General features: G+C 45.4%; 1 protein-coding gene across 1 annotated transcript; it reads left to right on the top strand.

Annotated features, from left to right (window-relative positions):
• The first annotated feature begins 1262 nt into the window (after nucleotides 1-1262).
• PODXL2 (podocalyxin like 2) lies at nucleotides 1263-18410 on the top strand. The gene is made up of 7 exons (XM_036737598.1): nucleotides 1263-1535; nucleotides 8486-9303; nucleotides 9752-9826; nucleotides 11851-12007; nucleotides 13174-13235; nucleotides 15554-15733; nucleotides 16977-18410. The coding sequence occupies exons 1-7, from the start codon at nucleotides 1271-1273 to the stop codon at nucleotides 17187-17189; spliced, it is 1770 nt and encodes a 589-aa protein (XP_036593493.1). The 5' UTR covers nucleotides 1263-1270; the 3' UTR covers nucleotides 17190-18410.
• Nucleotides 18411-22356: the final 3946 nt, after the last annotated feature.

Genomic DNA, 22356 nt, shown 5'->3' with positions numbered 1-22356 from the left:
GCCTCATTCAAACTCTACCTGGCAATGTTATTTCAATGGAGTTGGCCCTTCTCGATCCTCAGACAAGGAAAACATTCCCTGTCGGCCTCCCTAGGTCATCTCTGTGGGTCTCTTGGCCTGGGCAGTCTATAGTTAATTGAATGGTCTCATGTTTGAAGACGAGGAAGGAGGAAGGGTTTTTTGGTAGTTGTTTTTGGCTTCTTAAGTCCAGAGACCCATACACAGACTTCACATATAGATAGTAGATGGAGAGTACAAGATATGATACTCTTTACAAAGATGAATACACATCCTCCCACAGGAAAATAAAGGGAGGGAAGCCAAACTGGCCATTTTTCATAAAAGATTGGAATTCCTGGCATCGAGAGCTCAAAGGAAAGAGCCAACTTCTGGCTTGCACCAGCTTTACCCGGAAAAGACAAGTCAGGTAGTTTGGAGACAAAAAACCAGCTCATCCTCTTGTAAAAGACCCTGTGGGATCCCTTATGATATCACCTTCAATCAGCTTCCTAGTCAGTCTTCAGCCATCACCTTTTACAGAGGACGACACTCCCTGGCCAAGACTGCCCATGGTGGAAGAGGTGCTTATGTAATAAAACAGACAAGCACACTTGCAGTCCCATTCTTAAGAGGAATGAAAAAGCAAACAATTATTGTGGCCTTCCTAATTTGCAAATTACATTGAATAAATTGCAAAGTGAATCCCAGAATCACTCATCAGTTTGTACTGCAATTCTTTGTAAAGAAAATATTCAGGATACTATGCAGCTGAAATTCAGAGCAAGTTTTTAAAAGTAACCAATTTAGTCACATTCTCGATCAGTAGAAAGACCTGGGGAGACATGACTGTGGATGAGGTTAGTCTGGGATTCAATATTACTTCCTCCTTACCCTCCCACACACACTAATACTATTTCCTAGGCCTTAAATGCTCTCCTCCTCTCCTTCCCCAAAAGAGCTGAACAGCCATTTTTCAGGAACTCACCAGGCCTGCTTAGAGAGAAAAAGGAGGCCCAGCATCTTCCTGCAACTGAAATGTACCATTCTGCAGCCTCTCCTCACCCCATCCTGCATACACACCTATGTGGGTCTAGACTCTACCTCCCTTCCCAAACTCTGTGTACTTCAGACTAAATGGATAAGGAAATTGATAAACTTGTGTCAAGTGTATGCTCTTGAGTGATTTTTCAGTCTAGATTCCTCTTTCCTGTCCCTTCCAAACTCCTATGGCCTCTTTTCTTTTTGTGTTTGCACAGGTGTGTCCTTGGGTATGTGCCTGATAGGGCTTGAAGAGCCTGGCCCTGAAGGGCTCACTTCTACCTCTCTGTTGGATCTCCTGCTGCCAAGTGGACTGGAGTCAGTAGACCCAGTTGAGCCAAGTGAGGCCATTGGGCCAGGAGTTGGGTTAGGAGGTCCTGGTTCAGGCTTCACCAGTGAAGAGAATGAAGAGTCCAGGATTCTGCAGCCACCACAGTATTTCTGGGAAGATGAGGGAGAGCTGAATGACTCCACCTTGGACCTAGGACCCACTGAAGGTAATAATGCTATATGTATGCTATATGCTATATGTATGGCATGGTTCCAGACAAGAGTGCAGATGACTTACTGCCCTTAGGTTATTATAATCCACACCATCCCATCCCCCACACCAAACTTATATTATGTCAGATTTTTTTATAAGTCCTGCTTATCCATGTGCACACTGAAGGTGAACTTCTTCATCTACCTTTAAGAATCAAGTGGTGACAGGGGCAAACATAGGAAAGCTTATGTATTACCCTATTATAATAATTAGCTCATTTTAAGCCTAAGAGACCAATATAATGACTCCCAAGGTCCACTTTATCCTATCCTTTTTCACTTCAAGGAGTTTATGTTGGATGAAAAGTTCTCAGTTCATTCATAATTCCTCTAAGCCCCCAGTTAGGAAATTTCCTAACATTTAGGCAGAAGTTGGACTCTGTGCCTAATTTACATTTATATGTCTCTACTTAACCTGGGGCCTCTTGGTGATTGAGGCAAAATTCAGTTTTCTGGAAACATTTGGGTAACAGCAGTAGATTATAGTAGAATGTGTGTGGATAAACAGACACCAGAAGGAAAAGTTGGAGAAAGATCCAACTTTATCTAGGGACTTCCCTTAGCCTGGGTCTTCAGCCTTTAAAGCTAATAACCCTTGACATCGCCCTAAAGTGCTACCGCTCAACTCTACCATTGCTCTTTAAGGATGTGCTGAAAAACCACAGATACTCTTAACTTCTTGGATGAATGAAGTTCTAACAAGTTTGATCATTTATGGATGAGCTTGATTCATGGCCAAGTTTCCTCAACTTATCCAAATATGATTCTGGTATCACTACAGTTTGAAAGACTTTTCTACACTTAGTCTAAGGCCTATAAAATTGATTGATTGGCGTCTGATCACTTTCTTTAAGTGGGGTAAATTTGAAAAAATCAACCATCCTGCCCTTACACAGGATTTTTTTCTGCACTGGGTTTACAGAATTGGGTTGGATTCAAGGGTCCACCTTGTTCCAGGACTTCATAATTGGCTAGCTCTCAGTAGTCTTCTAGATATGTGGTCATGGAAGATACCTTCCCTAGGCCTGACATAATCCCTCCTCCCAGAGACACCCTGAGATCTGGTGAATGTGAGCCGGAGCACCTAGCAACTCACATGAATGATTTAAAAATTACACAGTAAACTATTCTACAGCTTTTTCTAGCAGCTGTGCAAATGTGCTTGGTTAGCAAGAACTCCTTATAGATTTCAGGCTATTGAAATTCTAGAGTGGCAACTTGGTAAGAGCACTGGGCCAGAGTCAGAATACTAGCGTTTTGCAACCTGGACGCACTGTTTACTAAATGTGGGACTAGGTGCCAGTTTCATCACCTGGAAAGTGAAGAAAGTAACACTTGCACTACTTGCCTCGAAGGGAGATTGAAAGGAACACCACTTATGGGCTGTAAAATGGCTGTCTAAATGTGAGCCATTGTTAGCTTGAGATGAAAGGCCCACTCAGAAGACCACCAGAAAAGGGAAATCCAGCGTCGAAGCTCTGCTTCCTGTTCCCCCCTCCACCTTCCCAGGGACCTACTTCTGAGAAATTAATGGGATGTGTCTTTATCTTAGATTATGCAAAGTTCTCAATATTTGTCTCTTCCTACTTTTTGTTTCTCCTCCTTCCCCCCCTCACCTCATAATCTTGTCTTCCTTTCTTCAATGTCTTAAATAGATTTCATATGTATGTATAATACACACATACACATGAGGACATTTATGTATGTACATGTGCAGACGCTTTAATGGCTGTGTGTCTGTAGCCTTGTATTCATATGCATGTCTTTCGCTCTGAGTCGCTCATTCTCTTTTCCTGAGCATTTCATAAAATCTCAGAGTTGTAAAGGACCTTAGGGAACATCTAGTATAAATTCCCACCCAATATAAGAATCTGCTCTATGGCTTCATGACATGTGATCATAATACTTCCAGTAACCGGCAGCTCATTACCTTTTGGGGTGGTTTATATCATTGTTGGCCAACTCTAATTCATGGTACCATGGGAAGAACATTGGCTTTGAAGTCAGACCCTGGATTCCAGTCCTCCCTCTAACATTTACAATATAATCATGATCTTGGGCAGGAAGTCCCTGCTTTCCTGAGTGTCAGTTTCATCATATGTAAAATGAGGAGATTGAACCGGATGTCCTTGGAAGGCCTTCCCAGCTTTAAGTCTAGAGATGAAACGTCTTTTCAGGTTGTTAGAAATTTCTCCCTTGTACTGTTGAAATCTGTCTCTTGGTAACCTCCACCCATTAATCTTAGTTTGCCTTCAGTAGCTACACAAAATCAGTCATAGAAGCAGAACGTTAGAGCTAAAAAAGGCTTTATAGATCACCTGATGTAACCAGATCTTCTTATAGATGAGAAGTGAGACTGTGTAGATAAAGTAACTGGGCTCCATCGTGTTTGGTTTTGTCTTGTTTTTGGTTGGGTGAGCTGAAAAACAACAACAGTCTACTCGAAATAGTCCTAGGAAGATTTTGACCTTTGTGGTACAGTATAAAACAAAACCAAGTGATCTTTCCCAAGGTTTTTATATTGTAAGACAATGTTTAACTTTTCTTTAAATACCTTCTCTAAGAGGATTTATAGCTAGTTGTATGTTTCTGAAAAGAATAACATTGGAACTGTAGTTTTTAAAGGCATCTGTTTTCTTTTTCAGATGATGAACCTTTGTGTGAAATCAGTTCTAAAGTCCCTCCCATCCTAAGCATCTCTCCAGGCTAACCATCTCCAGTTCTTTTGATTATTTCTCATCTGACACAGAGTGGAAACTACAGGGTTCTACTCTCAGTTCTGCTACTTAAACAGACAATTCTTTTCTTTCTTAGGTCATCATTCTCATATCTCAACTCAGAGGCCCTTCCTAAGCTTTCAGCAATGCTTTAGAAAAATATTCCCAGTTGTCCTTGCTTTCAAGGTCCCTGAGCTCAGAGTAGAAAACCAACACTAACTACCTTCTCCAGCTTCTCTCTTCTTGGGGACAGAGTACTGACTTGGAAACTTAGTCATAGAGTCTCCAGGGTGAAATTATTATTGTCATTAGGATGATTTGTACATTATAGGTTCTTAATGTTGTTTGGAATTGAATTGGGTCATTACCATTATAACTGCATAAATTTAAGCCTGAACTGGCTCAAGCGAGGGGCTATGTTGGGGAATAGTGGAAAATAGTAAGTTTGGAGAAGCAGGATGTCTCTCTCCTTAGAGCAATCTCACTCAGTCCTAATACCTTCCACCTTGCAGCTGGAAAGGAGTAAAGTTCAGGGAGAAGATTACTTGATGGTTAAATGAATAAATGATTAGATAAGTAGATGATTAAATATCTAAATTTAATTAAATTTCAAATTAAATATTTAATTACAATATTAAATGTTTCGATAAATAAATAAATGGTTGAATGGATAAATGAACAAACTTTTTAATCTCTCTCCACAGACTATTTTTCCATCTCATCACATTTCTAATCTGTACATAATAATACTCAGAGCCATAACTAGAGGTGACCAGAGCTTTGCTTTCAGGCCTCAGCATCATGGATAAAGGAGGAAGGCATTTCCTCTCTGGGCACTAGAATGTGCTTCTTCCTTGCAGCTCTCACCATGCCTGTGGCAATCACCATTTGCACACCTTGCCCCACCCCCACCATGTGCCAGTGACTCTGGAGCCTCAGAGGGTCAGTGGAGTTGTTAATACTTGTTCCAGTTCAAGTCAGTTCAGTGTTGGCAGCATTGTTAAGTGCCCTCACAGTGCAAGGTGCTAGCCTGGGCCCTAGTACACAAATGTGAAAGGATGAACACTTCTGGTCTTCAAGGAGTTGAAATTGTATCCCAGGAGCTTCTATTTTTCTAAGAAGCCAAAGTAAGAAGGTGGGCAGACTGGCTGGCTTGCAGGCTTCTTGGAGAAACAGACCACTCAGTTACAGACTTCTGTATCCCTCTACAGCTAAGATATACTAGTCCAGTCCTTTCATTTTACAGCTAAGGAAACTGAAGCCTAGGAAGGTAGTGACTTAAGGTGAATTAGAGGTAAGTTCAGAACTAGAACTCAAGCCTGCTGATCCCTAGGCTGTTGTTCTTTGACGTCAGCAAAGGATCTTGAATGCATTCATGTGAGTAGGTCAAGAGAGGCTAGGCCCTATAAACCAGTTAGGCCATAAAGGGCTAGCTAGGGTCTGGATTGCAAGGGATCATGGTTAGAAGATTGTGATAGTACAGGAGTCCTCGACTCCATTCTGTTGTTCCTTGGAGTTTTTGGTCACTCCCTATGCTCTTTCAAGAAATGACTGTAGACCTCTAGAAGAAAAAAAAAAGGCTTGGTTTGGCATTTAGAGCCCTACTCTACCTGGCCCCTTCCTCCCTCTCCAGTCTTCTTACACTTTACTCTCCCTCAATGCCCCCTATGACACAGCTGCCCTGGCTTATTTGCTGTTCCTCATACAGACCTCTTGACTTACTGGCTTCCTTCAAGACTAGCTGAAATCTCACCTTTTGTGGGAGGACTTTCGCAGTCCTCCCCCCAGTCTCCCTCATGTCCTATCACTTTCCATTTCCACGGCTTATATCTTGTGTATAGTTATTTGTATGTTGTCTCTCCCTATTAGGATGTGAGCACCTTAATGGCAAGGACTAGGCTCATGCCTTTCATTGTATCCACAGCACTTAGCACAGTGCCTGGCACATAGTAGGCACTTAATAAATGCTTGTTGATTGACTGACTAATATCTCCCTTCCAGTGGGTGTGTTCATGCAAACACACACATATATAAACATACATGTACACACAAAAACACATATATACACAAACACACATATACACACACTCTTGCAGCTACAACATAGTAATAAACTAAGTAACCATTACAGGTAGGCTTCCCAGCTACATGCAGACTCTTAACATATGCGTAATGATGTCTAGTGGAAACTGTAGTGGGGCCCATGACTCCATGTTCCTTATTCCCAGGGAATCAGAAAGTGCTTTGTGGCCTTTGCCAGGCATTTGGCAGCAGGGACTTTTTTAATATCACCTAGCCTGTCTCTGTGAGCCCTGTGGATGCTTTGGTTTTTATTGATGTTTTGGTTTTTACATCATTTAAATTTTCCCTGGGATCCCTTCTCCTTCTCCCAGAGAACCTTCTCATACAACAAAGACTTTTTTTAAGAAAAAGGAAAAAGAGGAAGGCAAAACAAACAGCAAAACCAATTAATATGTTGAAAAAATTGGAAAATATATGCCGTGTTCCACATTTGTAGACCTTCTACTTCTACAGAGTAGTATAGGAAAGATGTCTTCTTCTGTCTCTTTGGGACCATGCTTGTGCTTGTGGTTGTTCTTTCCATTTACATACAATGTTGTAGTCATTATGTATATTGTCATCTTGACTGTTTACTTCTGTTTGCATCAGTTCTCATAAGTCTTTCCGTGTTTCTCTATATTCATTATTTCTTTCTTTCTTTCTTTCTTTCTTTCTTCTTCTTCTTCTTCTTCTTCTTCTTCTTCTTCTTCTTCTTCTTCTTCTTCTTCTTCTTCTTCTTCTTCTTTTTTGGGGGGGCAAGGCAATTGGGGTTAAACAACTAGCTAATGTCAAGTGCCTAAGGCCGGATTTGAATTTAGGTCTTCCTGACTCCAGGGCCAGTGCTCTACCCACTGTGCCACCTAGCTGCCCCAATTCATAGTTTCATATAGGAGAGTAATATAATGTTGATTCATGAACTGTCAATTGTTTAGCCGTTTCCCAACTGATGAGCATCTACTTTGTCTCCAATTCTTTGCTATGGCAGAAAGGGCTGTTATAAATATTTTGGTGTATACCAAAGGGTCTGAGTCTTTACTCTTAACCAGTAGAGGGATAGATCAAGAAATTTGGGGCTGATCACTATTGCTTTTTGCAGTTTTAGGGAATGGTATATAGAATGGGCATCTCCATGGTTCCCGTCTCAGGAACCAACAATTTGGTAGATCATAGGATCCTAGATTCTCAGCCTGGAGCTGGAAGGGATCTTAGAGGCCATCTAGTCTAACTTTCTAATTTTAGAAATGAAGTTACTGAAGCCCTGGAAGATTCTGTGACTCGGTCCTATAACTTCAAGTTTGGCAGCCTCTTTCTAGCAACAACCACTCTGGCCTGTGAGACTTCTGCCTCCTAATTGGTTTTGGGAAACAGGCTCTTAGGAATGATCCAAGGGCACATGTAGTGGCCTTGCCCAGGCTTATTCTGATAAGGAACTTAAGAAACTGAAGATACTGAAAACCCATCTCCAAATGTCTATGTGACATCTCCACTTGAATGTTCTACTGTTACATCACACTCATGGGACTTTTGGGACAACATGTTCCCCAAACTGAATTCACAATCTGATTTAGATCAGCACTCCCTTATAACATTCATTTTACATCAGGGCCCCCACCAATCTCCCAGTCACCTGGCCTCTGAATCTTGGGGTCATCTTTTCACTCTTTTCTCTCGTTTTTCCCCTACATTCAGTTAATTACTAAGATATATGGAGCATTCCTTCAAAACAGCTCCCAAACTGATCACTTTTGGTCTGCCCCTATTATTTCCACTTTAGTTAGATTCTCATTACTTCATCACTGTTATTGGAGCAGCCTCCTTGCTAATTTCCCAGTGTCCATGTGTCCCTCTTTTAATCTTCTAATCCATCATACATACCATTGCAAACCTAATGAGGTTTTTTTAATCCAAAAAACCTTGAGTTGCTCCTCACCACCTATGAAATACAGTCCAAATTTAGTCCAATAGTCAGAAATGTGGCCAAATATATCTCCTATTATTCCCTAAAATGATCCCTCCACTCTGGCTGAGCTGGTCTTTTCTCCATTCCCTAACATTTCTTCTGTAGCACATTATAGTTGATAAATAAATCATGAATGAATGAACTAACCTTTTATCTCTATCTTCAGACTACACCTTTCCACTCTCGCCACAGAAAGGAGAAGACAAGAGCCAGGATCAAGAATCTCCTAGCCTCTCCTCTCCCCTGCCAAAAATGAATCTGGTTGAGCCACCCTGGCGTAATCCTCCTGAGGATTTGGATGAAGAGGAAGAGGAAGAGGAAGAGGAAGAAGAGGAAGAGGAGGAGGAGGAGGAGGAGGAAGAAGAAGAAGGACAGGAAGGGGAAGAGGAGGAAGAAAGGGAACCAAAAAAGGAGCAGGAGGAGAGATTGCTTCCAGTGAATGGGTCACAGGAGACACCTCAATCTCAGGTCCCTGGCCCCTTTTCTACCAGCACTACCCCACCTGGCTCAGTGCCAGGGGCTCCCAGAAACAGACATGAAGATCCTGTGGACCAGGGTGTGGAAGTAGGGAGCAGCATGGAGCCAAGCTTATCACCGCTGCCCATTAACCCAACTACAGTGGCCCTGGACAGCCAAGACTTCACCAAGCAGGAGGCAGAGGGGACTGTGGGAGTTTTAGAACAAGATGCAGGTCATTCTAAGGAGTTAGAAGTCCATGGGGAAATAGATGGGGAGGCTACAGTGGTAACAAAAGGACCAGTGGTCAAGCAAGGGGATGAGCCCTCTTCAGTATCGCCTTCTCAAAGAAATGTGCCATCTGGGGGTCCTTCCCAGACTAGTATCTCTGCCTCTCCCACCCTGGACCTCAATGGAATAGAACTCATGCCCTCTGCTGATGCCACAGGGCAACAAGAACTTCCTCTTCAAGCTGAGGATGGGAAGGCTTCCGGGGTACCTACCAGAACATCCTGGGACCCAGCTCAGGTAACATGAAGGGGTTTATTGACTGGGAAATAGTGGGATTCTGATAGGATGGGCTAACATTCCATAAAAGAACTCTCGATAATCACACATAATGTTCACAAAATATAATCCAACTATAACACAAAAAATAATGTTCACAAAGATTGGCCACTCCACTGGGGCTCTTACAGGGGAGCTAAAACCTTTGATTTTGTAGGAGAAAATCTTTTACATCAATTAAGTGACAGCTGGGGTGGCGGGAGGGAGTAGGAAGAGAGTGGAATTTCAACTCTGAGAGGCCCTCTAGGAGTCTCTCATTAAGCCTTCTGGCTTGCTGATGATTTAGTGGGGTGGGCAGGCTTCCACTCCATTAGCAATGGCATCCTACGTGATGCATGCCAAAGTTGGTATCCAAGCCAGTTGTCCCTGTGCTCCCTGCCTCCTCACTTCTCTACCTTTCAATGTCCAGGTTATCTGCAAAGACTGGAGCAACCTGGCAGGAAAGAACTACATCATCCTGAATATGACAGAGAACATCGACTGTGTGAGTGGGGGTCTTGGGCAGGGACTTAGGAGACAGGGCTTACCTTAAGAGGATTTAGGGGAGCAGAACAGAGGCTCATAGGAAATGGGGATCAAGAGAAGGGAGCAAGAAGCAGGCTATCAACATTCACCAGTATCATTGACAAAAAGCTGTCATACACTATTTTTAAATATTTTTTAAGATGTTATTGTCTAAGTCATTCATTATGTTAAATAGAATTAACCAAGGCTTACATAATTCATCCATTTATTCATTTGTGTAGGAATTTTAGTTGTTATTTTTAATGATCTTTTTATTGCATTTGAAAATACAGAGTAATTTGTAATGGCATTTGTTTTCCTTCTCCTTGCTTTAAGGGGCACACTTGAAGCTCTAAACAGCCACATGTACCCTCAGGGCCAAGGGTTGGTTACTCCTGCTCTAAGTAGTTGCCTTTGGGATAGTGGGAGTGGACATGAAGATGGAGCCCACAATGGGCTGATGTTGGGCAGATGACACATCAGTACCAAAATACTGGACAGTCATAGGGGGTGAGCACTCTGTGGGCAGGTATAAAGAAGATAATGGCACTGGGGGATAGGACTCTAGAAAATATATTTCTGAGAACTTTCCATTTTGGTGGGGATTTTGGGGAGAGCAGTGGCAGTGCTCTTACAACACCACCATTTGCTTGCCTAATTGGTGATCCCAAATCTGCCAACTGGACTCAGCATGGGAGTCTATGTTTTGCCTCTAAGTTCTAGAAGGTTTCCTCAAATGGTATTCCCCGTCACTTATTCGAGGAGGGTATCAGTTATCCCAACATGGTCTGCAGAGGGAACACTCCAGGCAATCTGGACCTGAGTGGTGAAGAGAGCCCAAGCTAGATGGTGAAATATGGTTCCTGATCCCTCTCCAGCTCTCTTTCTCTCATTTGGTTGGCTGTGGGGCTGCTAGGTGGCATTGTCATTTCTTCTAATGTCAGCTTTCTAGGGGATTGGAGTGACAAAAAATAGGTAGTAGGAGCTCTCTGCGGTGGTTGTTGTTGGACTGTTTGTGAGTCCCTTCAAGTCTGCCAGGGTCCCTCTCCTTAAATTCAGAATCAAGTTCTCTCTTTCCCATTAGTCCAGAAAGAGCCTCAAACTTTTACCTTGGTAACTGGGAGGATGGTCAGGCCTGTGAATCATCTTGGTGGCCTTTGAGTTGGCATGGTAACAGTGGCAGCAACATGGGCCAGTGAGTAGAAAGGAGGGGATGGAAAATGGCTGAGAAACCCCAAGGGATGGATCTGAATTCAATGTCATGCATGTCTTCAGGCTTCCCCAATCCAATCACAAGGCACAGGAGACAAATAGAGATGAGCACTGTCACCTCACGTGGCTGCTATCCTGGGGAAGAGGCTGGAGTGGAGCCATTAGGGAGACACATGGAGACTGCAGTAAGTGAAAGGGAAAGGCCTCTTGAGAGAAATAGGTCTGGAGCTGAGGGAGCAGAGGAGTGACAGGACCAAATAAAAGCATCTGTAGAACCAGAGGATGGTAACTCTGGGGGAATGTAGTCTCTAAACAGGACTGGACAACATCTATTCAGCCATCCATCCATCCATCCAGCCATCCAGCCATTCACCCAACCAGCATTTTACAAGCCCATACTGTGTTGAGATCTCTGCTGGGTATCGTTAGCAGACATTCTCTGCTATTAAGGAGTCCAAAATCATCATTAATATATGATTAAGGCCCAAGTGAGTAGTACAGACAACTTATTGCTATGAGTTTGAAGTATGTCTAAGCTTGTTGCCAGGCTTCTCTGATGCTTGTGCTCATAGTGATACCTTCCCTACAATACAGGGATGGGACTAGGGAGGAGACTATGCTATGGGGCTGGTTGACCTCCTTAGAACAAATGGAACAGGTTTGCATGATGCAAAGCCATTGAGCAGAATTTCTAAGGGGAAGGACTGGAGAAAAATAGGTCCTGAAAATAATGTCTCCCTCACAGTGACTTTGCTCAGCTTAGGTCTTAGGGACATCTCATCTCTTTGTCAGGAGGTGTTCCGGCAACACAGGGGGCTTCGGCTTCTGGCCCTGGTAGAAGAGGTGCTGCCCCGGCAGGGGGATGGGCGTCCTGGGGACTGGCACATATCCCTGAGCAAACCCAGTGAGAATGAGCAACATTTGCTGATGACCCTAGTGGGAGAGCAGGGTAAGTGACCAGAGCTGGGGATAGAGCAAGAGGTGGGAGGGCTTGGAAGAAGAAAGACCCATGTGTAGGGGGTGGGACTGAGGGCAGTAGAGAAGAGAATCAGTGTGAGGCTTAGGATAAAAGACAGGAAAGGAAGAAAAACCTATGTCAGGCAGATTAGAAAAGGGCTGGGCCTTTGCTCTTCTTTCCTTTTGCTTAGGCACAGAACACAGCAGATGGCCTAATGCACTTAGAGGACCTAGTATCTTATCGTGGTACCTTGGAAAAGTAACAACAATTTGGCCAATTCAGCATTGCCAGGGCCCTTGAGAGTTTTCACACAGAAAGAATTACAAAATAAAAAATGTAAAACTTTGGGTTTTTATGTTTTCCCTTATTTTAGGGCTTTTGGGGAAGGTAGAAGAGAAGTCACTAATTAGATTGTCAATCATATATTCAGGGTTCAGTCTGGGATTTCTGGGATCTTAAGGCTATAGGGAACATTTATAAGCCCAGATTTTGGTCACTGGAGAAAAAGAGGAGAGTATGCATTATCAGGTTCATTCAAACCCATAAAGGCAACCTGCCATTGTGAACAGAAAGCTGGTCTCAAAACTAGGAAGACCTGGATTCAAGTGATACTTATGACAGATACTAATTGTGTGACCTTGGGTAAGTCACTTAACCTTAAGTGCTGCAGGTACTCTCTAAGACTTTAAGTCACAGAGAAAGTGCTGATCTGCAATAGTACAGAGGATACCAGGAATTCCCTGTACCAATGTAGTCATGGGTCCAATCCCCTATCCCTAATCCAGAGTCATAATTAGGTTGGGACAGCTGAGGCTTTGTCTAGGTTACTGAAAGTTAGAGGGTGCTAACATCACTTGTAGCTACAGCTCTGGTGAGTTTCTGCCCTGGACTGCTCCCCGCCTTGGCCTCCAGGTTCCCCATTGAGTCTGTAGAAATGAAGGAAATCTATAAGAGGAAAGAAAGTCATTCAAGTAGGAGAAAGGCATGTTTATAGGAGGAATGAAAAAAGTATAGAGCGAAAAAGGTCTGAGTGAGGAGAGTGTATGTATGTAATAGGGTGTGAACTCAGCAGGGTTAGAGAAAAAACCAAGGCTAGAAAATGGATGGGAGCCCCAGGGGCTGAGGCAATAGAAACAACTCTTTTTCCTTCTTCTCAGGAGTGGTTCCAACGAAAGATGTCCTCTCGGTTCTGGGTGACATCCGGAGAAGCTTGGTGGAGGTAAGAGCCTGAGAGCATGGGTGGTCAACGTGGCCTCCTTCGTATTGCTCGGCCATGTGGACAAGGGCCTTATCAGTAGACATACTAGGTACCTGCCTACTCATTTGTGAATTGGGGGCTAAATGACTGCCATCCTCAAAATATATCCTTACTGCTCTGCCAGTGTCTGAAATTCCCACTACCAGCCTCTTCTTAAAGAACCTACTGGAAAAGCCCAGTATTTTAACTAGTTTAAGCCTTTCCATTGCCTAGGAGGTATTTCCACATTCCTAGTAGACACGGTTAGTAGGAATTAATATATCCTGGGTACTAACCCACTGCTATATACATTGTTACCCAGTAGAGAACCGAACCCTGAGGGGATGGGTAGGTATAGTGGAAATTTGAGAGGGTAATAACCCCTTGGAAGCCTACCAGAGGGCCAGGAAGGAGTAGAGGTTGTTAAAGAAATGGAGGAGAGTGAAGAGGACCTAAGAAAGACTTTGTTGACATCATGGTTTGGCTAAGAATCAGCCCTGTCTCCTGGGAAAGGCAGAGAAGGTGCTGTTTCCACATACAAAGCCAACATTTCACCCCCAGCTCAGGCTGTTCCTCTAATGAAATGCCTCTCAGTGAGCCCCAAGTCAAACTTCTCTAAGGATTTTTCTACAAAGAATACAGTCAGAGATTTTCCAAACCCAGCCAATGGCAATGGAAGATTGAAATGAAAGACCTTTCTTCTTCCCCATTTTATTTTATGTTATTTTGTATTTTTATGTCATTTTGCTCCACACTTTGTCTTCATGTTGTCATTGTTTTTATTAATCCTATTCTTTCTCAGTTGGATTAATTTTAAAGAAGACAGTCTCTGCCCTTAAAGAGCTTACAACCTACTGGGGAAAACACCATGAGGTCAAAGGAGTTGGGTTTGAGGTAGAACATGATTGAGGAAATGGGAAGGTCTAGATGTGATGCTCTAGGACATCTGGGGAAGGAGGAATGACCTCCAGTTATGGGGATCAGGGGAGGTTTCCTGGAGGAGGTAGCACCTGAAGAGGGCCTTGGAGGACTTCAACAGGCAGAGATAAGAGAGTGATCCTAGGCCTGTAGACTAGCCCATATTAATACCAGAGAAAGGAGAGCTTAGGACCAGGTTCATGTCTAGACCCACAGACCAAAGGGAGGACTGGTGGGGAGAGAAGGAGAGGGAATACTGGGGGTAGACAACATAGTGGCCACCTAGGGTGGATACAATTCTCCAGAGAGCAAAACAAGGGACACATCTAAATATTACTTTTTATAAAGGCTCATATGTTTTGTTCCAAGACATTCCACTCTCCATGGTACCTACTATTTATTTTGTGATAAGTCAAATTGTCCATGTTGTGGTGAGGCTCAAAACCTCCACTGGATAACTCCATATGAAGGTATAACTTTTGATAGGAGGGAGCCCTTTTCTGTCTTTGCCAAGAACATACAAATGCCTGGTCTATCTGCAAACTGGCTAGGCAAGGACTGGCTTCAACGGCAAAGATTGAATGATTGACTGATTTTTAAAGGAAGAAGAGATCATAGCCCTGGAGCTCTGTCGCATAGACCAATAAGAGAGAATTGGAAAGAAAGCTCCAGTCCAGACTGTATCTGAGCACACGTTCCTTCTTGCTTGGGGCTGTTAATTAATAGAGCCTAGTTCCTAATGGTCACTTTCCCTGACTCAGTATGGGCTCCCAGAGTCCCCAATATCTAGCTTTTGGATGCCTATAAGAATGAGACACCATGGACATCGCCCAGGTCCTGAGGATTCACCAAGAGAACAGGACACTTGTCACAGATCGATTGGTGGAATGGGAATACGTTGCCTGAACACTTAGTGGGAGGTCTGGAGAGTCTTCTTCAAGTATCCCTAAGATTCAGGCAGAGAAGGCTTAGACTAGTCTTTTTAGCCCCAGAGGGCAGAGCTAGGAATAATGGGGAGAAGTTGCAAAGGGACAGTTTAAATTGGTTGAATATCAGGAAAAATTTGCTATCAATTTGTGTGGTCCAAAAGGAAATGGCCTGCCCCAGGAGGCAGTGAGCTGTCCTTCCCTAGAGGTCTTCTTTTCTGAGCTTGCACAGGAGTCAGTAGGGCGGGATGGTTTTTGTGGAACTCCCTGCTTGTGGGCATCCTTGCTCCTCCCAGCCTCTCTCTGCTCCCTGACCCACTTCTGCAGGGGGCAGGAGGAGCTGGGAGGCCATTGTGGGGGGCCTAAGAGCCTTCCTGGAGTGGCCAAGCCAGTGCCTCGGGTGCATCCAGGTGGAATTCCCTCACATTTGTGGTTGTTGTCCTGTCTGTACTCTAGATTGGCATCCAGAACTACTCCACCACCACCAGCTGCCAGGCCCGGCCAAGCCAGGTCCGGAGTGACTATGGAAAGCTCTTTGTGGTTCTGGTCGTCATCGGGTCCGTCTGTGTCATCATCATTGTGCTGGGGCTCATCTACAACTGCTGGCAGCGTCGCCTGCCCAAGCTCAAGAACATGGTGAGCCATGGGCAAGACACCACGAAGACCAGGAGGGAATAGGATGGGCAGGTGATGGCCAGAGAAGTGGGGTGAGCTGCTCATAAATGGCCTGGGGCTAGGGAGGAGATGATCCCCTTCAATTCAGCAGATCTTTGTGGAAGCTCTACTGCATGCCCAGTGCTGGGGAGGATTCAAAGATGAACAAGAGCTTACCGTGTAGTAGAAGAGACTAGGCTAAGGAGCAGTACACAGTGGTGTGTGACTGAGAGTCACATGAATGGTACAGATGCTAAGTACTCTGGGAATTCAAGGAGAGGAGATGTCACCATGAAACTCTGTGGGCTTCAGTAGCAGGAGTCATGAGGACTTGATGGAGGAACTGAATAGGTGAGCATTTCAGGTAGGGGCAACAGCATGAACTGGCTTTTTCTCATGGCTGGACATTTTAATCTTCCACTTCACAACAGTTCATGTGGTTGCTCTTTTATCTCTGGCTTCTCTGAGGTAAGAGTTAGAGCAAGATGGGGGAAAAGAATGGGTACCGAGCTCCTGTGTTCCTCCCATGATGGAATACAGTGAGCTGGAGGTGAAGTTTACCCAGGAAAGAACAGTATCCCAAGAAGGAGCTACTGAACACAGAGAGGGAACAGGTTCCTGATCAATCCAGGCAGGAGTATGAGAAATGGGAAAAGAGGAGGGAATGGGGTGGGTGGGGGCTAAGGCAGTGTTCAGATTATAACAAGGGTAATTTCAAGGTTCCTCAGAAGAGATCCAAGCTTCTAAGATTTCCAAAAGGGGCAGGAAAAAAGGTACATTGAGGCCACTCCTGTTGTGGTGCTAGGTCTGAAGAATCTAGTTGAGTTGAAAGACTGGCAGCTGTAGGCCAGGCAGTGCCACTTACTAGTGAGCCTGTTCCAGTCACCTCTTCTCTAGGTCTTGATTCAGCTCTGTATAATGGGGATTCTTGCCATGACTACCTCACAGAGCTGTGGTGAGGATCCAGTCAGAGAGTGTATGGGAAGCATTTTGAAAAACTATAAAGCTCTATCCAAATGGGAGGTGCTATAAGTGAGGTGGTGGGAAGCTTAACTCCTAGACATGGGCCATAGGCCCTTGACAAGGAAAAAGGGCATCATTATTCTCCAAGGCTGGCCTGCGATGGCTCATCCATCTTGCCTCCTCTTACGTTCAGGAGGCATCTGAGGGAAATTGTCCTTGAGCCTCTTTCTAACAGCTTTGATTTTTCTTATTTCCTTCTCAGTCCCACGGAGAAGAACTTCGCTTCGTGGAGAATGGATGCCATGACAACCCCACATTGGATGTGGCCAGTGACAGCCAGTCAGAGATGCAAGAGAAGCAGCCAAGCCTGAATGGAGGCAGCACTGTCAACGGGCCTGGGGGCTGGACTGTGCTGATGGGGGGCAAGAGAGACCCTGAGGACTCGGATGTATTTGAGGAGGACACACACCTGTGAATTGGCTTGGGGGACCAGTCCCTTCCCTCCCCTCCACCAATACCAGGCACGCTCCTTTCTTTCCACCCCAGGACTTTGGACCGCACTCTGGACAAAACCAGAACATTGCTGAAGGGGTGTGAGTGGAACACATTCAGGTCAGGTTAGGTATGTCGGAGAGAGAAGTACCCAATTCTGTCCTGCTTTAGAGACAAATCTGTATTATTCTGCTCAAAGCCCACCACTAGGTCATGTCTCTTTCCCTTCCTCCAAATCACCTCACCCTCCCCTTCCCAGCCTGGCATCTATCTCTTGGCTGGCCCTGTGCATCCCAAGCAGAAAGCTGATGACTTGATCTCTACCCACCTCCAAGGTGGGGAGCTCCCCTTGCTTAACTCTCGATTGCTGAAGTGAAGAAAGGGCCCAGAAAGAAGATCACAGTGGGTAATGACAGAATTTGCGTCTGAACCTAGAATGTAAGCACATCACCCTGTCAGGCTTGAGTACCTGGGGCAAAGAGAAAAGAGAGTTCAGGTCAACCTTCATTTTCTGTTCCAATAGAAATCGCCGTCAGGAAACCCACTTATGCTACACCCCTTCTCCCACCTCCTTCCTCCACCTCCGTCTCCAACATCTTGCTTTGGCTGACCGCAAAGCACAGAGTGGCTGGGCCCAAAGCCTGGTAGGGATTAGGACTCAGCTTCTCACAGCTTTTAGCACGACAAGCTCCCATTCCCCCATTGCTGGTGGGGATCGGATGGGAAAGCTTGCATATGAGGTTGCCCCTTCACCCCACCACCTCCCCACCCCCAGGTATCTCAGATGCCACCACCCCTGCTCTATGCAACCAAGGCTTATGAACCAGCCCCCAAATCCTGCCCAGCCCGGCTAGAGAAACAACGCTTCACTTCTGGACACTCTTGATCTGTTGTGCTGTTGCCAAGTTGACTTCTCCTGTGTTATTGATCGACCTCAATTTGCTGATAGGTGGTTTCTCCAAAATCACTGTGTACCACCCCAGTAGCAGCTTTGATTATTCTAAGCTCTTCAGGACAGAGTGCTGTTCCCCTGGGGATCCAGGCAAGGTGCCTGAAGGTGGAAGCTGCTGTTATTTATTAATGGGGGGGGGTGGGAGGGGGGAGGAAAGGGCAGATGATATCCTTTCCCTATTCCCAGTCAGCTCTCCTCCCGGCACCATGGAACTGATTAAACTGGCCCTGGATTAAGGATGTTGAGCAGAAACGTGCCTCCTGTCCATTTTCTCCTCGGCAGCCAGGTCATTTCTATGCCCAAGGAAGTGGTTGGTCGTGATAGCAAGAGCTGACCTTGGCGAGAGACAGGGACAGAGGGGCCATTGATCCCAGGGCTGCGAGTTTGGCAGAAGGGCCGCGTCCATGAGATTGAGTGCATGCGTGGGGGCGGGGCTTCGCCAGAACCGAGGAGGTGCGGTCAGAGGGCCAGGAGCCAATCAGCAGAGGCGCACTGCAGCCAACACCTGAGGTCCCGCCCACCAGAGTCAATTCTTCGTAAGGCGCGGGGCTGCAAATCCCCAGAGCTGCTCCTAGTTTATGGTTGGGGGTAAAGTGGGCTCGGGGGCGGGGGCGAAGGGAACGGGAAGGAGGTGGGGCGGGCACCCCCGAGGAAGTTCCTGAATACTTTCTAAGAGATCACCTACTCACATCGGCCGCCAAGCTCTGCACATGCTCAGTTGGGTCCAGCTCCTGCCCGGCGGCTGATCGGGCGGCTGCGCATGCCCAATTGGATGACCCTACCCCCCACCCCGGAGTTTGGGCGTACTCAAATCCCTTTGTGGGGGTGGGGGGTCTTTCTTTCCAACACCCAGCCGTAACTGTGCCTCGCCTAGCCCACCTAGTAATGGAGACAGGCTGAAGCAGGGTTTGTGGCCCCACCTTCAGATCAGGTTGGGGAGGTCTGGCTTTCGTAGACAGTGCTTGACGTAGAAGACCTGGGTTCAGATTCTTCTACTGACTAGCTGTGTGACACGGCAAGTTATGTGACCTCTGAGGTCCTCTGCTTTTGAACCCCAGCACAGTCATAGAATGTCCAAGCTGGGAGAGGATCTTCCAGATAATATAACTCCATTTTACAGGGAAGCGATTTGCCCAAAATAACACAATAAATCCGTAGAGAGGGGACTCCCAACTCAAAGCTCCTTCCCAACTCAACAGAGGTTCATAAAGTATTTACTCTTTGTAAGGCACTGTGGCTACCTAGACAACAATTGAAGCAGCTGTCTGCCCTGAAAGAGCTTAGACTGGAGCACCCACTCTTGGGTTAAGGATGTATATCTTCCATTGTCCCCAAACTACCTCCTTCCTGCTTTTGGGAAAGGCTAGAGATCATAATAATGTCTCTCATTTGGGAAATGGGACCATTTTCTCTTTCCCTTCTCTCTCTTAACTCATACACTTTGAACAGGTCTTGCCAGACTCATTTTTTTTTTTTGGACAAAGTTACTAAACCAGTGGATCGAGGCAATGTTGTTCATATAGGAGTTTACTCAGGTTTTAGCAAAATAAAGTATTTCCCCCATAATGTTCTTGTGGGAAGGATGAAGAAATACGAACTAAGCAGCAATGCAATGCAGATGAATTGGGAACTAGTGACTAGAGACACTTGCTTGACCATTGGTCTCCAGGGGAAGGCTTTTTGATCTGTCCTTAGTCCTGTACTTTTTAACATTTTTATCAGTGGCTCAGACAAAGGCACTGATGGTAGAAGGGACACAGTTAGCTAACCTATAGGATCCTGGCTGGGTCAGTGGAAGATCCTCATCATTGCCCAGAGAAGAGGGATATAGGGGCCACTGCTCCCAGAGCAGAAGGGCCCCCTCCAGGAGATTGTGGGTATGTGGGAACAGAATATAAGAATATAAGAAGGGTACACTTCCCTACTTTGCATAGATGTCACACTCTTGGACTATCAAAGAGGTGGAGAGATAGTGTAGTCATAGAAACAGGATCCAAAAAGATCTTAAGAGATTAGAACATTGGATTGAATCTAATAAGATGAAATTCAACAGGGATGAATGTATACACTTGGGTTAAACAAAATTAATGTCAAAAGTATGAGATAGGGAGGGGTGGAGAGTGGGGAGGAGGCATCATTAAACAACTATTTGTGGGAAGAAGTTTCAGGGTTCTTGGTGGCCTGCAAGTGAAATGAGTCAGCAGTATGAGGTAGAAGCCCCCCTCCCCCCCAAAAAAAACCACAACAAAACTTAATGTGAGCTTGGGCTAAGCCAAGACATGTTTTCCAGGAATATGAAGATGATAATCCTTCTGCCCTCTGCTCTGGTCAGATAACAGCTGGAACATTGTGTTCTGCCTCAAGTGCCAGTTTTAACAAGGATATTGATGTAAGCTCCTTAGGCACAGACTGTCTTTTGGCTTTTTTTTTTGTATCCCCAGTGCTTCTCACAGTGCCAGGCACACAGTAGGTTGTGTTTGTCCTTTGTTTTCAAAGAGGACTGTGACGACAGGACTTGCAGTTGACTTTGATTTGATTGAGGGAGGGCTGTGCAAGGTCACCAGCCTCACTTTCTCCTCCAGAGCCATCTGCATCCAGTGACCCGATATTCATCAGGATGACTGGAGATGACCCAGGATGCGATGGGAGACCCTGGCCCTTTTAGGCTCAGGCCTTTTCATGTACTCACTTTGAGTGAAGTAACACCCATTCGGTGAATAGGCCTCTTTATGAAGTGAGTCAAGGGGTGGGCCCTTTAGTGATTGGTAAGGTAGAGAGTGCCCAAAAGAGAGCAAGCTCACCTGAAAGAACTGATTGTTTAGTGTAGAGAAGTCTCAAAGGGAACAGGGTAGTTATCTTGAGGTACTTGAAGCTTTAGCCTGTGGGAATTGGCCCCAGAGGGTAGAACTAATTATAATGGGGTAGAAGTGGCAAAGAGGCAAATTTAGGCAGTGCCAGGAAGAACTTCTAACAATAAGAGCCATTCCAAAGTGGATGGGGCTGATTTGGGAGAGCTCAGAGAAGCTGGATGACAATGGGCATTCCTTTTGGGTCCAGCTTGGACCAGGTGGCTGCTGAGGCCTCTTACAACTTCAATCTTGATTCTTTATTCCTGTCTCCTTTCAGCCTGACTCAGCTAAAGAGTTCTCTAAGGCCTCCACATTTGCATCTGTCCTCTTCTGACCCCAGAACCGCCAAATCAGGCATTCCCTGGAGAAATCTAACCTCAGAAAGCTTCTTTTGTGGTGCCCTGGACAGACCCCGAAACTTCTCTAGGGTCACCAAAGATTACCTAATGCAGACACATCCACAGAATGGACAGGGGTGTCTAAAGTGGGTTTGCTATATCAGTGGCCTTTTCTGGATCCCCACCAGGTATTTCGTTGCAGTCTCCCTTACCCTAACCCCCTCAAAGCTAGATAACAAGGTATAATTTGAGGACCCTGGACATAGGGTGCTGGTCCTCCTTGTTGTTATGGTCTGGCATGTGGATGTGAACTGGCAGGAGCTGTGGGTGTAAATTGGCTCCACCACCAACTGGACACATCATTTCACCTCTCTTGCACTGAGCTTTCTCATACAGAAAATGTGGGGGTTTGGGCTACACAGTCTCTGAAGATTCTTCCAGGTCCAACATTTTATGAACGAGCTTAACTTGCCGATCCTGGCCCTGACATCCTATCATTTAGAGATTGATTCTTTTGAATCTTGCCAGCTTTAGGCTCTTTTAGTACCCTTGGGAGGGGGAATGTCCTGGAAGGAATTAACTGGAAGCCAGCCGACCCCCAGGCCCGATAGAAACTGGGGCTGGAAAGGGAAAGATGGCCCCTAAAACCAAATCTCAATCCCATACCCATGCCAGGTCCTCTGGTGGCCAAACATGGTCTGAGCCCACCGTGGGAGAACCTTTAAGCTCTGTCCCTAGGCTCCGAGTCTGACAAGATATCAGCAATAGAAGAAATGGGGTGGGGTCTTGAATTGTTGGATTTAGTCATTCGTTAAGGGCCTACCACGAGCGCCGGCTGTACTAGGAGCCGGAGGAGATACAAGACACAACAATAAACATTTCTTAAGCTGTGGAAAGATACAAGCTAACCGCAGCAGACAATTCCCAAGAGCGTGGAAAGTGAAGCTCCAGCCGCAGACTTGGAGCTGAGGGGCTCCAGAGGTCATCTAGTCCCTCATTTTTGAGATCAGT

This window comes from Trichosurus vulpecula, chromosome 9 (genome assembly GCF_011100635.1).
Source record: "Trichosurus vulpecula isolate mTriVul1 chromosome 9, mTriVul1.pri, whole genome shotgun sequence".
NCBI classification, from domain to species: domain Eukaryota; kingdom Metazoa; phylum Chordata; class Mammalia; order Diprotodontia; family Phalangeridae; genus Trichosurus; species Trichosurus vulpecula.
Note: the sequence above shows the minus strand (reverse complement) of the source record. Positions and strands in the feature narration are given on the sequence as shown.